Here is a 17,882-nt window from a genome sequence, read left to right on the forward strand (position 1 = left end):
ACACCTATGTTTGGGAGAGACAAGCCCCTGTAGTCAAGGTGACAACGTATGAAGCAGTAAGGCAGGTGAGACACCTATGTTTGGGAGAGACAAACCCCTGTAGTCAAGGTGACAACGTATGAAGCAGTAAGGCAGGTGTGATATCTGTCTTGGGGGGAAACATGCCCTTGTAGTCAAGGTGGCAATATATGAAGAGGTAAGGCTTGTGCGACATCTGTGTTGGGGGAGACAAGCCCCTGTAGTCAAGGTGACAACGTATGAAGCAGTAAGGCAGGTGAGACACCTATGTTTGGGAGAGACAAGCCCCTGTAGTCAAGGTGACAACGTATGAAGCAGTAAGGCAGGTGAGACACCTATGTTTGGGAGAGACAAGCCCCTGTAGTCAAGGTGACAACGTATGAAGCAGTAAGGCAGGTGAGACACCTATTTTTGGGAGAGACAAGCCCCTGTAGTCAAGGTGACAACGTGTGAAGCAGTAAGGCAGGTGAGACACCTATGTTTGGGAGAGACAAGCCCCTGTAGTCAAGGTGACAACGTACGAGATGCAAGCCCGTGAAATGTAGGACACTGTGCTATTTTTGTCAGCTGCAGGTATTTCGAGTGACACATCGCCAAGCTATCTGATACTGGTAGTTATCTGACTTCAGTGTAACAGGAAGAAGTTATCTTCACCTGATCGTGGTTCAGTCCATAAAGTCCCCAAGTAATTAGCCCTTAATAGCGAGGTCGCGGTCACAGTGACAGCAAACACAGGTGTGGTTGGGATTAAGTTGTACTGATCTTTTGTTACATCGGTATACTCACGAGTGCATTATTCGGGGACACTGCATGTTGTTATATGGTCAGTTTAATATTAACGACGATGCTGCAGCTAGGTGTGCTGGGATATCCTGGCGACCAGGATGTTCATGACTGACTGGCCCGTGCACCCCGGCATCTACTGCAGGAGGCATCAGCGGGTGTTTGTGCACGGTCACTCACTCATCACTTGTACATTATGTTGGCAAACACTGAGAGTGGAGTTATTTGTAGACTGAACAAAAGAACGGCGTTAGCATGCCAAGACTTCTCAGCACCAGACATTCAAATGCTCGTGTCCACAACCACAGTCCGGTGTTCGCTCTGTATGGTGATTAACCCTTTAGTAACATATCAAGCACAGTCCAGTGTTCGCTCTGTATGGTGATTAATCCTGTAGTAACATATCAAGCACAGTCCAGTGTTCGCTCTGTATGGTGATTAACCCTTTAGTAACATATCAAGCACAGTCCAGTGTTCGCTCTGTATGCTGATTACCCCTGTAGTGACATGCCCAGCCCAGCCCAGTGTTCGCTCTATAACATGATTACCCATGTAGTAACGTGGCAACTATAGTTCAGTGTTTACTCTGTAAGCTGATTATCCCAGTAGTAACATGCCAAGCACATCCCAGTGTTCGCTCTATAAGCTGATTTCCCTAATAGTAACATGACAACCGTAGTTCGAACGTGTTCGTTCTTTTATGTGATTACACTGCTTCTAACATGCCTAGCACCCCAGGCTCTAGCTGTCTCATGGTCCCTGAACCAAATGATTTCCCCTTCTGTCTTGCCGTCCCTTCAATGCTGAAGTAAGTCTAGATTCCCTGAGGTTACGGTTCTGATTTTCTTATATAACTGGGACTCCTTTTCAGTTTAACTGGGTTTATTTGTCCCTATCGGAACTTGGAACCGGTTAAGGTTGACTTTACCCTTCTTGACTTTCTTCAACCTCTAACATAACCGGCCGGCGCTTAGTCAGAGTACATGTTCGTATATCTTCTGTTCAAAGTTAATCATACAAACAAAACGTTTTAAACTGATCACTAAACTGTTTACAGGTTAACTGCTCACTCCCGACTTTTGTGTACAATTTACATTTTGTATATCAACCTTGATGATGTGTTCATTGTAAGTGTGTGTATTATAAAAGCGATATTGTTGGAAAACCCCGATCCGTGTATAATTCACGGGAAGAAATATGCATAAGCCATATTCACACACGAAGCCGTGAGCAGTTACACAACATTTGGTAATGGATAGTCAACAGTTGTACATGTAGGTCGTTCTGGTAATATGTCTCACAGTCCCTGAACCATATTATTTTCCGTACGGCCTACCTTCCCTGCAGTGCTAAAGCTCAAAATGAAGTCTAGGTGTAAGTCCTGAATCTCTGGTCTTCCTGGGTCTCCTTTTCAGTTTTAATGGGTGTAGTTATTACAATAGAAATATACATGCGTACATATTTAGAGACTGAGCATTCGTCAAGGTGTTCTGTTCCCATGCTGTTGCAATGGTCAAAGTCTTCATGCCGAGTGTTCTAAGCAGGTCTGGGGCGGTGGGGTAGTCTAGATGTTAAAGCGTTCGCTCGTTACGCTGAAGACACGGGTTCTATTCCCCACATGGATACAATGTTTGAGTGTTTTCTGGTGTCCCCCGGCGTGATATTGCTGGGGTATTGCGTAAAACTAATCTTACTCACTCAACTGTTAAAAAAAATATTCGGTGCACTTGTGTCCTAATTCGGTTTGGAACACAATCTACTCGCGGCGTAAAACCATACTCACTCAATATCTAACAAGACTTTGACGAATATTATTTGTCATAACTAATTACAGAAACCATTTACAAGTCACCATTAGGGTTAATTTGTTCTTTTAACAATAATTTCATGTAGGGCTGTGTACTGGCAAATATATTGCATTGCAATATACATGTATTGCGATTCAGGTACCCGTACTGCGATACGTATTGGGATATATTGACACCAACTGTACATGACAATCCTATTTTCTTTATTACAAGACCCTAAACAGATATGTTAGGGTTCTGATAACAGAAAACTCAAAATTAGGCTGCATAGTCAGGGATTCTATTTTCTTTTTATACACTTTCACACTGAATGATGAAGGAAAATATTTGTTGTGAATGGAAGTCTGTGTATATATTGTAATTAAAACCATAAACATAATCATAAACTCTCCATATATGTTCTTTATCCTATATATTACGTCTCAGAAAAGGATATTGCAATAGGTATCGTCTGAAATGGCGACATCCCGGATTTTCGGTGCAGGGCAAGTTACTTGACAATACCTCAACTGTGCCCGGACACCACTTACTGAAGTTACATCACTGTGAATGCTGTCAACGAGCAGTTCTGATAGCTTACTATGCGGAGTAGTATCTGAATAGATTCTGAGTGTTCCCCGTCAATATCATAATTCACATCATCTGGAGAGGTCAAATAATGATTTTACTCCAGGAGCAGAGACATTAATCATGGCTTCTTCATGCAAAGCCTCCAACCCGTTCAGACGTGAATCCCAACAGATTTGCTACATGGCTGATTATCACCCTCTTTCAGTCGGCCATAATTTGTGTTTGTGGCGCTACTTGGTACCAGTCGCCATGGCCACCGACCTCTTGCATTGATTACATTATGCAATACACAGATACAACTTGCTGAGTGATGTAAGCGACTTTCCCAGCACTGCCACAGTGCAAGTTCTGTGAGGCTCTGACAGCGGTGTTATGCCTCAATGTTGAACAATGCTAAATAACGAACTCCGATTATGCCTATGTTATAAAATCAGCTTTTATGACATATGGTTAGACATGTGGTTTGGGTTTCCTGGCCACCCGAATACGTAGTCTGTCAATGCTTTCAGTATGTCCAACTGTGCACAAACATCATCGATGCAGTCCTAAGGGACTGATATGACGCTGTCGCATATAAAGGGACACAACTATGTGTTGTCAATCTCTTGTATATCAAAATCTCCAGGCTAAGAAGTATACAAGTGACAAGAGACAAGTGCCATGAGCCATAGTGCTAAGATACCAAAATCATTACACAGTGCGCAAGATATATTGATCTACTGTTCAGGGCTACTGCACATGAATCATTCCTTTGAGAAACAATGGTAACTTCTTCATACAAACAGAATATGTTGTTGACATTAATAAGACAAACTTACCATGGGATGGATTGTTATAAAACTGTTGTACAAAAAGCTCTCTAGAGTCTTATAATAAGGACATAACAGAAAGAAGTGGAATTCATCATCAACAGATGCTACACGACAACTTCAAGCATAACAGCTGGTTATGATCTTCCATAGTAACTGTAAACACTCAGTGATGCACCACGAAATATGTAGTACACTCTAACAGATCCCAGCTTTGACTGAAACAGCTCTAATGAGTACAAGTAATACAGTACACAAGATATATAGATATGCAGTGCACAAGATATATTGATATACAGTGCAAAACTAACTACCATGATACATTTCTTTGAAGAACAGTGGCATTCTCTTCATAAGAACAACATTTTTTGTTGTTGACATGAAACTAACTTATGATGGGAAAGATTGTTATACTATGGTGGTACAAACAGTTCTCTGCGTGTCTTTTAATGAGGACATAACAGAAGGAAGTGCAGTTCATCTCCAGCAGATCAGTCATTACACTTCAAGCATATATAACAGTTGGTTATCATCGTTCAAACATTTGAACGTTGAATATGAAGACTTATGCACTGCACAACGATAAATGATATATATTTACACACACACAGAGAGAGAGAGAGAGAGAGAGAGAGAGAGAGGGAGAGAGAGAGAGAGAGAGAGAGAGAGAGAGTTTGAGAGTTTGTAGTGTAGAGCGCCGAATGTAAATGTTCAGGTACGAGAAATATGAGTCAGTATATCATGTTTTCCGTGTCTATACATTCCGTCTTTCTGTTCGTGTAACTTGGTGGAGATTCGGTATGTGCCGACTATGTTTCCTTATACGGGTGACAAAGGTTGTTTCAGTCTACGCGTCTTGGTCGTGTTTCGGTATATGTAGGAATATACAATGTTTCGATATAAGGCTATCTCGCAAGTTCTAACCATAACACTGACATCAAATTTGTATACGCTCCTCTGTTAAATCTCCGTTAGAGTGTAAGCATGGTTTATGTGTAGTAACATCACCTATTCAAAGACGGATCTTAACTAAATTTCAACAACGAGAACTGTAAACTCTAACTTACCAGCTGTTAAACTGCTTTCACTGTTTCAAGAATAAGGTCTTTAAATTAAATAAAATATCTATCTAGTTTGTATATACACGTTTTACGTGTCCTTGTGTATAGACAGTGTATGTCCCACAGTATAAGACAAAAGACGTGCACTTTCCACACACACCATTGCTAGTTCTCTTAAAAGTTATTACAAACTTCCAGGTATGTAAAATGATTATCACAAACTGTAACTAGTTACCATGGAAACGAAAAAGTAATGAAGACAAAGATAATTCATCATGGGCAAGTCCGTTCTCAACAACATACATGCGGCGTGTAACCTTATATAATCATGACATACATACTAAGTAAAAATATATCTAAAACGCATTTGGTGACGATGATAATCGATGACATTAGAGCCCATCTCTTTGATACAGAAATCTATATGCTTCTATATATCCCATACCGACATGTATCTACATCGCAGGTTACACCGTGAACGGGACACAAGACATTATTCAGCGCAAAGCTTCCAATAAATATACAGTGCTGTTTTTGACGACAGGACTTGTGAAGTTTGTGAGTATGTTCAAGTAAGTAAAAGTTTATGTTACTGGCGAGCGAGACTGTGTAGTTAGGCCTTTACCTAATGACACCCCGATTTGCTATGCCGTGTTACTAAAGACCGCAGCTGTCATGTTGCAAGTGTGTTATCGATTACATACCAGATTGTTCTCTTTTACTGTCCAACAGATCATGATTAAAATACATGCATGTTCATGCACAACCTCGATGTCCATTAGGTGGCAAAATATTCAGTGTTTAGCACACATGTGCGGCCCTTTCGCCAAGAAATTAGTTGCCAGGATACTACACTCGACCAACAAAGGGTGCGTCATTCACAAGCGGGCTCAAAGATGTAATACTGCATTACCTTGCCATTGATTTTCTTTTGACATTGCTGTAGGGAACCTATCAACATTCTAAAACATGTTTAGTGTCAATATGGTCTCACTTTCGAATAACATACGAAATGTTTTACTCACGCGTAAATGCGCAATGTTATTTATCCATTCTATTGATCCTACAGATAACACAAATATTTGTTTAACTGATGACAGCTTGGTTACTGTCTATAAGAAAATGAATCACGTAATTTTGAACTGGCCCCTAACACCGGATCTTATTTCCATGCGTAACCAAGAAGGCGCACACCGCTTTTGCACACGAGCTAATGATTCATTTCGCAGTCGGGATCACGAAGCAACAGCCATACCCAGCATCCGCCATTTTGGAAAGTGCCGCTCAGGCCCTTCCTTTTTCAAATCGAATCTAGTTGTTGAAGAATCGCCGATCGCTTCACATTTCGACACTTCTGGTGGAGATTGCCAGAATGACTGACCAGGCGAAAGAGTTTGACGAGTTGGTGTACAAGGCCAGACTGGCAGAGCAGGCAGAAAGGTACGATGATATGGCCGAGGCGATGAGACAAGTGACAGAGCGTGATCAGAAAGCGCTTACCCCCGATCAGCGAAATCTATTGTCAGTGGCATTTAAGAATGTTGTCGGCGCTAGAAGATCGTCATGGAGGGTTGTTTGTATGATCGAAAACAAGCCAGAAACAGCGGACAGGAAGAAGGAAATTGCTAAAGAGTTTCGACAAAGTATAGAGAAAGAACTGAATAAGACATGTAATGTTGTTTTGGAATTATTGGACAAGCATCTCATCGAGAAAGCAGAGGACGACGCAGCCAAAGTATTTTACCTGAAGATGAAAGGCGATTACTACAGGTACATTGCTGAATTCTCCGAAGGCGACAGCAAGACAGAGGTCCAGCAGAAGGCTCAACAAGCTTATGAAGAAGCATACGAAATCGCAAAGAAAAAAATGGAAAAAACGCATCCCAACCGTTTAGGCTTGGCACTGAACTTTTCTGTTTTCTATTATGAAATTCTAAATTCTCCAGACAAGGCATGTGCTTTGGCAAAGGAAGCCTTTGATGACGCCATAGTAGAGATAGATCAACTTGGCTGTGAGGACTATAAGGACAGTTCACTTATAATGCAACTCCTGCGTGACAACCTGACACTGTGGACGTCTGATGCTACCTGTGAGGACGAACAGGGGCAGACACAGGAGTGAACACTGAAAAGAAACTGTGCGAAAATTGGTTGAATGTGAAGTTGGAACAGTCTCAATAGTCACTCTTGTTCTCTCGTTTGTCCCATGGACTCCAAAGCTTGGACTAGTTGAATTTGCTGCTTGCACACTCTCCAGAATGACAGTATCATGTATGAATTACAGAGTTGTGCCAGGAAAGAGTTTTCGTATTTTGCTTGTTTCCTCTTGAGAAAGCTTGGACACCCATACTTCTGAGTACTGACTCTTCATATCATGTTTTTCTTGTCCAAAGTTATAATATGATATCTGTGAGGATAGTTTGTTGACATTTTAATAACACTGGACATTTTAGTGGCATACAGGTAGTGACGGTTTTGTCAGAATTTTTAAGTTCTCTACTTTAATTGCTGAAAGAAAGATAGGCTAACAATTTTTTAAGTGCTTGATAATATATAGATAAGCAACATGTCTTAAATTGTTATGTAATCTTGATCAATATTAAAGCTATCTGATACATCCACCAATGTAACTTGTGTTGATGTTTTTCTATAGAATAAATTAGGACATGACAAATAATACTGTCAGCAAGCACTGGTTCCAGCTATTCTATTGGAGTTACCTCCCTTGTCTAGTGCATGTGCTAGGTCGCCGCCACATTTGAATGATTAGCGTGATCCAGATTTGACTCAATGTCTATTTACTGAGAATGATTGAAGAATTTGTGATAAATCATGACTGTTTTTAGATTCGTTAGTGTAATTCTGCTGTTAATCTTGGCTGTGGCATAAATTTGTACAATTTTCCATTTACAAATTGACTTCATCTATGATATGTATTGGCATCTGAATTAAAGTGATTTTCATGTCCATTTTTAAGCTTTTGAGAATTTTAATCTTGACTTTATGTAAATTGACACTTTTTATAAATCTTGTCACCTTCCACTCTCATGGCAACAAGGATTGTTATGAAACACAAGCTGTATTTTGTTGATTATTGTTACTCTGTTTGTGATAATGCATGCTAAGCTGCAAACAGTATTTTTGTGAGTCAACTATACTCCGAAGACAACTTGCTTTTCATGTATCAAGGAAGTTTAATCTATTCTTTATTGAATAGTGACAGCTTTCAGGAACTTTTGTAGCCAGATTGAAATTTTAGGACTAAGTGATGGTAACGTAGCTAGTGTAAGACATAAACAGTTTATTAGTTTGAGCTAGCCCTGTTGATGTGATATTTAACAGATTTTTGTGATATAAAGACTGTTTAGTATTAATAACTGACTGAAGTGCTTTATCAAGAGTGCCAGTATATCAGGTTATCTTGTTTTCCACAAATACACTCGAAATTTAGACGGCAAGTTGATGTATGGGCAAGTGTTTTCAATTTCAAACTCAAAATCTGATGCATTTTGATGCTTGATAGCATCAACATTACTGTCTGTCAGTTAATCAGATCTGTTAATCCATGTCTCACAGGCACTCCAGCCTGACTGTTCATATGATGAAAAAGCATTATGAGATTTATTTTTGTTGTCACGTAGCATTATCCTCATCAAGATTCAGGTGATAAACAATGATGTTAGAGGATTCACATGACTGTCTGCAATGTTTGCATCTGAAAAGGTTTGTCAAAATATTTGAGTTGTGCTTTGTTTGATAGGTGGGAATTCTGAAATTACTGTCTGCTCGATCAATGCTTTGCTTTTGATTGGCCAATTTAGTAGGTCAACTTCTGTGAATGCTTTTTAACATTTAATATGTTGTGGGATGGGTACAACAAAGTGCTAAGTAAATATGTTGAGGGAAACATATCTGAAATATTTTACAAACAAGAAACTATGCTGATAAACCAACAATACTTGAGACATTGTATGACCAGTGATTCTAATTTCAAATTACAACTATATGACCAGCTGTTTTGAGTCGCATTGTGCTTACAAATGATGTGTAAGTAAGTCCGGTTTTATGCTGCCTAAGGCAGTATTCCAGTAATGTTGATGATGCAGGGACACCAGATATTGTCCTGGTAGTTGGACGGACATCTATCTACCTCTAGGTCAAGAGGTTTGTTCCCAGTACATGAATTGAAATATTCAGAATAACAAAAGTTTCAGTATGTTTTGTGTTGAGGATCAGAGACTGCACAACATCAGGGAATATAGTGCAACGTTACTCAGGAACCAAGAGAAGTGCCACTAGAATTAAGGGATGAGGGAAATATATGGGTGTTCTAAGGTAACCCAAGTCAGGTGCAGTGGAGCCAGTGGTTGACCCAGAGGTCAAGGTCTCAAACTGTCAGGTTAGAAAGACTTGTTATCAATCAGATTACCTGTTGTGACATAATCTTCTTCAAAACTTGGTACAAGATCCATTTAGGTTCATAACCCAGCATGGGCATCAGGACTAAACTGGGCCCATATTATTACAGGCAAAACAGCATTTTCAGGTAGCACAACATTTGGAAAACAGGGCAACACCAAGGTCTCCTGTTCCTTGTATTTGCACCAAATGAAAGACCTTCATCACATTTAGGATGATAGTTTTTCAAGTAAAGAACTGACCTACAATGTTTACATATTACTTGCACCCATCCTATCCAAGGATACAGATTTTGTTATTCCACATTCACCATTATTCTAGTTAGGTGGTGGTCGTTTGTGATTCAAGTCTGAACCAGTCAATCAAGTGATGGTAGCTGTTTGGGCAGTCTGACACTAAGCCTCCAGTTTTGCTATGAAGTTGACAGTCCAAGCAAAGGCAGTTGCAGTCCAAGTCTGGGGGCTTTCAAAACTAAACAATGACAAGCTTACAGGTCCATGAGGTGAAATCCTTATTCCTCTCCTTTGACTTGAACTACTACATTGATATCTGTTTAGCCTGGTAATATGAAGAGAATGAAATGAAACTAATGAGTGATGATTTAACCTGTTCTAAAAAAAATTCTGTAATCAGGTATTATAGTTTGTACAGTGCATTAACATAACCAAACAACACAGCTACCAAGGTTAACTGTGTCAGATGTTATTTCAATCCATTTTGTATGAGTGCAGAGATGCGCCTCAGGTTTAGCACTCCAGACTAAAGTCTGGTAACTCGAGACGACTTGTCTGATCATTGATCCTTAACTCGAGGGTGACTAACATGTTTCGTAAATCAAGCTGTAGTGTTTGTGCTTGGAAGTGTAGGTCCGGGTTAGAATTGACCACCTAACGGGATCGGGTGGTCAGATTCACTAACTTGGTTCTCACACCTCATCGGTTCCCATCAATGCAGATCGTTGCTCATGCTGTTGATAAGTGGATTGTCTGGTTCATACTCGATTATTTACAGACCACATTCATATACTAGTAGCTGATATATTGCAGAGTGCGGCTTGAAATTAAACCCACTTACCTGTGTTCTTCACCGTCGGCATCTGCGATGACAATACCTTTCCTGTGACATTGAAATTTGGTATACATGTTCAGGGCCACAAAAACAGGCTCGCGAAATTCCATTTCGTCTATAGGTGTTGCACACACTGCCGACATACTGAAAATGACATTTTGGTCTTTTACTCCATTTTTCATGTATCTCACACAGCAAATGTGTGGTATGCAAAATATCATATATGGCTTTGACATATTTTTATTAGTCTGTCCATCAGACCCTGAAGTAAATATATCCTACACAAGTCTAGAAAATGTGTAAGTCTATCAGTCTTAGGGCACCTTCTTATCATATTTTAGTGGGTTTTTTTACAATGAACTTTTTTTCTGTAAAATGTGTTCATTCAGAGACTACTTTGTCTATATTTTGATATGTCCCCATACACAACCGATGATCTTCACATGCCCAAATGTTATAGTGTGGCAGCCGTCCTCACATCTCTGATACAGCAGGCCTGTGTAGCTAACCGTGCATGTATCACAGTTGTGATATGTTCAAATAACAATGCATTAACTTCTAGTTAGACTATACACGGTTGCCTATTCTGTACAACAAAGCTCGTTACACTATGTCCTCACGATTCTTTTTTAAATATTTTTTAAATATTTGCCTCGAGAAGACATTATTACACATGTTCTATTTAAATGTCCACAAATAACCAAGAAGATCTATGCACAAAGCGAGTATATGTGTTACAAATGAGTTTGGATGAAAGTGCAGCGGATATATATTTGACTGGTTGAGTGAGTGAGGTTAGTTTTTCGGCGCTTTTAGCAATAGTCCAGCAATGTCACGGCGAGGGACACCGGATATGAGCTTCACATATTGTACCCATGTGGGTAATCGTACCTGGGTTTTCGGCATGACGAGCGAACGCTGTAACTATCAGGCTATCCCACCGGCCCTTTAGCTTGTTGACACGTGCAGCGTCCACAGTAATGATTCTGATGCAGATGCTGATAACGATAACACTAATAGTAAATGCTCCACTTAGTGACATTGTACATTGTGCAGGTCACCGACATATAGAAACATGTTTTACAGAAAAACGGATCCTAAATTATAAAATTGATGAAAGGGGTCTGGGTACTTTCTTCCTGAAATTCATCCTGGTTCCCTGGCCTCTCATTAACATAGACTCTATTAATGAGAGGCCGGGGAACATGGATGCCTGAAACTGTGGTAATGTAGACTCGCTATATATTCTAGACTTGCGTGGCTTTCTGGAATATATTTACGACAGGGTCTTTATTACAGATAAGTAAACTCCATGAAGCGGTGTACCCTGCAACAACATTAACTCGAATCCTTAAATACAGCAATAACGAGAGATTTTGACAAAACCATGCGATATCATGACTTTCTGGAATACCATTTAGGGACAGTCCCGGAGTAAGCATTTTCCACTTTGGTTTCTGACATTTGGAAGAAATACTTCTCGTTTTCGGTATATCCCGGTAATCAGCAGTCATACCTTACCTGCTATAAAAAAAAAGTTCTGCGGGTTAGTTGGTTAACGCCAAACTCAGCAATATTTGAGCATTTGGGCGGCGGTCTGTAAATATTCGAGTCTGGACCAGACAGTCTACCGATCAACATGCGGCATGAGCATCAATCTATGCAATAGCGACACGATAACATGTGTCAACCAAGTCAGCCAGCTTGACCAACAGAACCCTATAGTCGCCTCTTACGGCAAGCATGGGTTACTGAAGATCAGGTCTAACCCAGATCTCCACTGGCCCAACTGTACAGGAAGAATGGAATGGATGGTACATGTGGCATGACAGCCATTGTGACCAGCGCGTATTAGTGTGGAGATATCGGTATTCGTACAGCATCGTTCTAGTTCACTCGGACCGAATTTCCATGCTACCTAGCATGACATGCCATGACATTGTGCTCTGTCCATCCTTGCAAATGGCTGAAGCGATAAGCCTGCAACTCAGGAACGATGTCTAGTTTCAGAATAAATCATTGCTGTTTCTCATGGTAGCCATATTGTAAATACATTTCCCCCGCGGTAGCCATATTGTAAACGTATATCCCTCGCCACAGTGGCCATATTGTAAATACATGTCCCTCGCGGAAGTCACATTGTAAATACATGTCCCTCACGGTAGCCATATTGTAAGCGTATGTCCCTCGCCACGGTAGCCATATTGTAAATGCATGTCCCTCGCGGAAGCCACATTGTAAGTACATGTCCCACACGGTAGCCACATTGTAAACGTATGTCTCTCACGGAAGCCATATTGTAAGCGTATGTCCCTCGCCACGGTAGCCATATTGTAAATACATTTCCCTCGCGGTAGCCATATTGTAAACGTATATCCCTCGCCACAGTGGCCATATTGTAAATACATGTCCCTCGCGGAAGTCACATTGTAAATACATGTCCCTCACGGTAGCCATATTGTAAGCGTATGTCCCTCGCCACGGTAGCCATATTGTAAGCGTATGTCTCTAACGGTAGCCATATTGTAAGCCTATGTCCCTCGCCATGGTAGCCATATTGTAAATGCATGTCCCTCGCGGAAGCCACATTGTAAGTACATGTCCCACACGGTAGCCACATTGTAAACGTATGTCTCTCACGGTAGCCATATTGTAAGCGTATGTCCCTCGCCACGGTAGCCATATTGTAAATACAAGTCCCTCGCGGTAGCTATATGTTAAATATATGTTCCTGGCCACGGTAGCCATATTGAAAAATACATATCCCTCATGGTAGCCAATATATGTCCCTCGCGGTAGCCATGTTATAAATGTATGTCTTATTTACACTCACGAGAAAGTCATAAGTGAATTTATTGTTCTGTATACTACCCATAAAGGTTTTAGACTCAGTATTGTAACTGTAGCCACTTACTTCAGTCAACTGCGCTAAGCTAGATTTTGCAAAATATTCCATTCTGCTTAAAGGAACAACTTACTTACAACTGATATATTGTAAAACAAATTGGTAACGTTGAAAAGGTTATTGACTTCAGTAAATGATAAAAATCCGTGAAAATTGTCAAATTCTAAACAAAACTTTACACCAAAACACAGCTGTTCACGATATTTGCACGTTTTTTTTGGCAGTTTGATGCGTGATCCCTGTGAGATTTATCTGCATAAAGTTTGCAGTTGGTTTCCCCAAGTTAGTGGAGAAATTCATTACACATCTAATCATGTGTATATACATGACATACAGTGAGTGCTTTAAGTGTGGCCTAGCTTTTGATGGGCATTATGGAAAGCACCAAACGATGCATTAATCCCACAACCTGTTCCACAGAATGTGTTTTACATAAAATGTTATGTTCACGCAACAACAATTCTGTTCTTTCCTGACCCGTGAAGGTCCCGGGTAGAAATGGCATTCAGCAACCCATGCTTGTCATAAAAAGCGACTATGCTTGTAAGAGGCAACTAACGGGATCGGGTGGTCTGGCTCGCTGACTTGGCTGACATATGTAATCGGTTCCTAGTTGCGTAGGTCGATGCTCATGCTGTTGATCAATGGATTGTCTGGTCCAGACTCGATTATCTACAGACCGCCGCCATATATCTGGAATATTACTGAGTGCGGCGAAAAAGTAAAATCACTCACTCACTGTTCTTTTCTACTTTGAATACCGTCTAACAATTTCCATATGTGAAACAACTGATGCGCACCTGATGAATTTAAATATCAAGCATAAAGTGGTGACATGGAGACACAAGGCTAAAATGTTATAAACTTTAAAGGCGTCACTTTTGATAATAATATTCAGCATTTTTCGGTTTCCTGCCGCCCAATGCAGTTGAGAAACAACGACAAAAAACCCTCTGGATTCTTATTCTCGAAACGTTCGTAGCCCAACGAACTTTATAAGCCCATTCTTAAGACTGGCTGCGGTGAAAGATAAGAATTCTTAAGAGGGCCAAGAACGTTTTGAGACTAAGATCCAGGGGGGTCCTTTCACACTAAGATGATAGTAAGTCCCCAAGGTAACCTTAGTGCAATGTTAAAGGTCACATGCAACGTAAAACACAACTTTGCAGATTCTGATAATTTTCGCTATGCACTTACCGAAACAAATCATCAAAAATGCCAATTCAGCCTGTAAAGTTGAAAAAAAACCGCGATGAAAAAAAAGCCCGCGAAATCGGAGTTCAAACTATTCACTAACTTTCTGATTTTTCGGTTGCATGTGACCTTTAAAAACTGGGAACTGAGGTTAACCTTAGTAAAGGTAGCTTCGTGAAAGCTACATTCGGGTTATCACATATACAGTAGTTATTATGAAAAAAAATTCTAAGATGCTTCGATAAAGATCAGAGGCACTCACAGTACTTTATCATCCAAAGCAGTGTTCCATGGGAGATATCGCTTGTGTGAGATCAGACGATATCCCATGGGAGATATAGCTTTTACAGTAGATTTTACTCAATGCCCTGACAGCGCTATGACGTCATGAACTTGAAGATGTCACAATGCATTGTAAACCCAAAGTTACTGTGTTCTGTAATTTGATTGGTTGAAAAACATGATTAAATGGTATTAGATTCCCGGAAACTGAAAGACTATTCACCGCGTATTGACACGTAAACAATTGTTTTGTTGTGTCATCAACAGTGGTGACGTCATTCAAATCATATTGTGACGTAAAGTTAGACTGACGTCACAAATGAGCACCTCCAGATGCTACCATGAGAACCAGCTGAAACGGCCAGCTGATGACACTTCACTGCTGTGTCCGTATTCGATGTGAACGAGTGCAGACACTAAAACCCCTTTGGTTTACTTTTGTGTTTACAATGTCGATAAACATCATGTGTTGGCCAATTTCCGGGTGTTATTGAGTATTTGAAGCACGGGAATATTTCATTTGAAACCTCCGGCTGACGCCGTCGGTTCCAAATGCATTCCCGTGCTTCAAATACTGCATAACACCCGGAAATTGGCCAACACATGATGTTTATCTCCTAAATGACATCGTTGCAATGCAAATCTAGTGCCAGTGCTGTGTTCAGAGATGTACAGCTTTCATTGAAAACTACTGCTAGACACATATTAGATGATCCTGCGCACTAACCGCATTTGTGACAAGAGGTGCTGTACAACGAATTGGGCGAGTACACTTGGCTGCTACAGGTAGCTTGACGATTATGCACGTGCAATACATTCTAACCGTGACATGAAATCAACACCGCATATTCCTTCGAATGATAAGACTGCAATTTCAGGCATAAGATATTGATATTCCACGCTAACCTTTAGTTAAGACGAAGACAAATAGATGATTGGGGCATTGACAAGCATTTTAGATATTCAACAATTTTGTTAAAAAAACTCAGGAAAATGTCATTTGCTTCGTGAAATGGATCGGTGGTCCTAAACATATTTGCTCAGTATAGTGTGTTGATTCAGTTCGTTGGGATTGTACCTGTTCCCAAATCGAGTGTGCTATAACAATTCCTGCGTGAAACGCACTAGGAAAATGAACTTCTCGATATTTATCAGACAACCTGTCTCCCTCTTGTTTCAAGTGGATCGTTCTGTAGGGCGTTCCCAAGTATGCAAATTGGGGTCATTTGTCAGGTCGTGGATCATGTTATATGTGTTTACCAGTAATGAAGAATGATTTTGGATGATAAATAGAATCTCACCCTCATATCTACTGATATCAATTATATAAACGCTCGTTGATAAAGATAAAAATATCGTCGACAAGCCTCGGATATTTGTTACTTTATCAACTCGTGTTGATAATTTGATATCAGTAACACTTAGGTGAGATTCTCTATTTATCAGACGATAGCGTACATTTTTTTGCATGACGTCACACTGTCCTGACGCCACTACCCCATTCTCGTCTGCCCCCTCGTTATCATACGTTGTCATCGCGTCCCACAGCCTCCCATATAGATGATACCTTCCGTGTAATACAATTGTAATCAAACGAGTAAATGATCATATTATTTCCATTCTCTAAATAAGCAACGGAAAATTAAACACAATTTATGGAAACGAAAATTACATTTATGAAAACTATATATGTTCACATGTAAGTCTATAGAAATTACGTCAGGTTTCCAAATATAACTCACACGGGTCTGTACATGTACAGTGCCTGAGCGCTCATTGTGAAATGTGAGCAAAGTGAGTATTTTGAAAATTTTAAAAAATCTAGGGACAGATGAATAGAAAAAACAAGAGTCATCAGAAGATGACATATCCCCTCGACCCCTAACGTTTGAAAGGACAAATCATCTGAGAGTTACTTATTGTTTTTTTAGACTAAGTTTGAATTGTTTTCATGAACTTCATGAAAAATATAAATACCATATATCTGTGATAAGCAAAAGTCACCATTTCAAGATCTGTCTCATATATCTGCCAAGATTTGTTGAAAGATATGAAATGGTTTTCAAGTTTTTCCGAAATGTATCCATGGAAACCGAGAAAATAAGAAATCCCCCAAACCTGTACATAGCAAAAGGCACAACTTTAGGTTCTGACTGATATATCTACCAAGGTTTGCAGAAAAATATTGAATGTTTTTTTAGTTCTGCACTGGAAACGAAGCCCACCCCACAATTAGACTAACACCAAACTGTTCCATGGAAAAACAGAAAAAACAACAACAACAAAATTCCAAAAATCTGTAAATAGCAAAAGGGCTCAACCATAGGTTCAGATTATTATGTCTATCAAGTTTGGTCTTAAAACATTGAGCGGTTTTAGTTAGGCTCTGGAATCAAAAAGATTACGGACGGACGGGACAGACAGACGAGGCGTCGACTATATCCTCCCGTATTTGTGTGGCCATTTTGACTTTTTTGTGTGGTCATTTTGACTCGGAAGATTTGTGACCATTTTGACATGTGGCCATTTTGACTAGGACCCTAACAATCTTCTGCCAATTAATACCAGTATTGTTTTTTCGTGATTGACGGTATTGGATTCAACAGTTGTCAGTACGAGTTTGGGTAGCGGATCAGTATTTATGGAATCACTACAGATATGTTACCTGTTTTTGCACCATTCAGGTTTTAGGGTTCTTCAAACGAAACATAGTGGCATGTATGTTATGAAACTGAATTTGGGGACTTTTAAATCGATTACCACCAGATTATGTTTGTACTTAACAGATTTCATTTTCACTCTCTACACACATGTACCACTTCTTGTTGCACCTTTCTCGATCGTTGATATTAATCACGTTAGCAGAGAATTTTAAGAGATAAGATAGGGTTACGAACACAGTTCAAGCTATTCGAGCGGATTCCTCTTACAACATCTTAAGGTGTGCCCACGTTACGTTAGAGTG

At 40.0% G+C, this 17,882-nt stretch overlaps 1 protein-coding gene across 1 annotated transcript; it reads left to right on the forward strand.

Annotated features, from left to right (window-relative positions):
- The first annotated feature begins 6,258 nt into the window (after positions 1-6,258).
- On the forward strand, positions 6,259-8,125 carry LOC137268654 (14-3-3 protein zeta-like). Its single transcript, XM_067803230.1, has one exon. The coding sequence runs from the start codon at positions 6,422-6,424 to the stop codon at positions 7,169-7,171; it is 750 nt and encodes a 249-aa protein (XP_067659331.1). The 5' UTR covers positions 6,259-6,421; the 3' UTR covers positions 7,172-8,125.
- The last annotated feature ends 9,757 nt before the right edge of the window (positions 8,126-17,882 follow it).

The sequence above is a fragment of the Haliotis asinina genome, chromosome 16 (assembly GCF_037392515.1).
Source record: "Haliotis asinina isolate JCU_RB_2024 chromosome 16, JCU_Hal_asi_v2, whole genome shotgun sequence".
Classification (NCBI taxonomy): Eukaryota; Metazoa; Mollusca; class Gastropoda; order Lepetellida; family Haliotidae; genus Haliotis; species Haliotis asinina.

Excerpts from the sequence above, each read along its gene's own strand:
- LOC137268654 (XM_067803230.1), top strand. The coding sequence starts at position 6,422 with ATGACTGACCAGGCGAAAGAGTTTGACGAGTTGGTGTACAAGGCCAGA.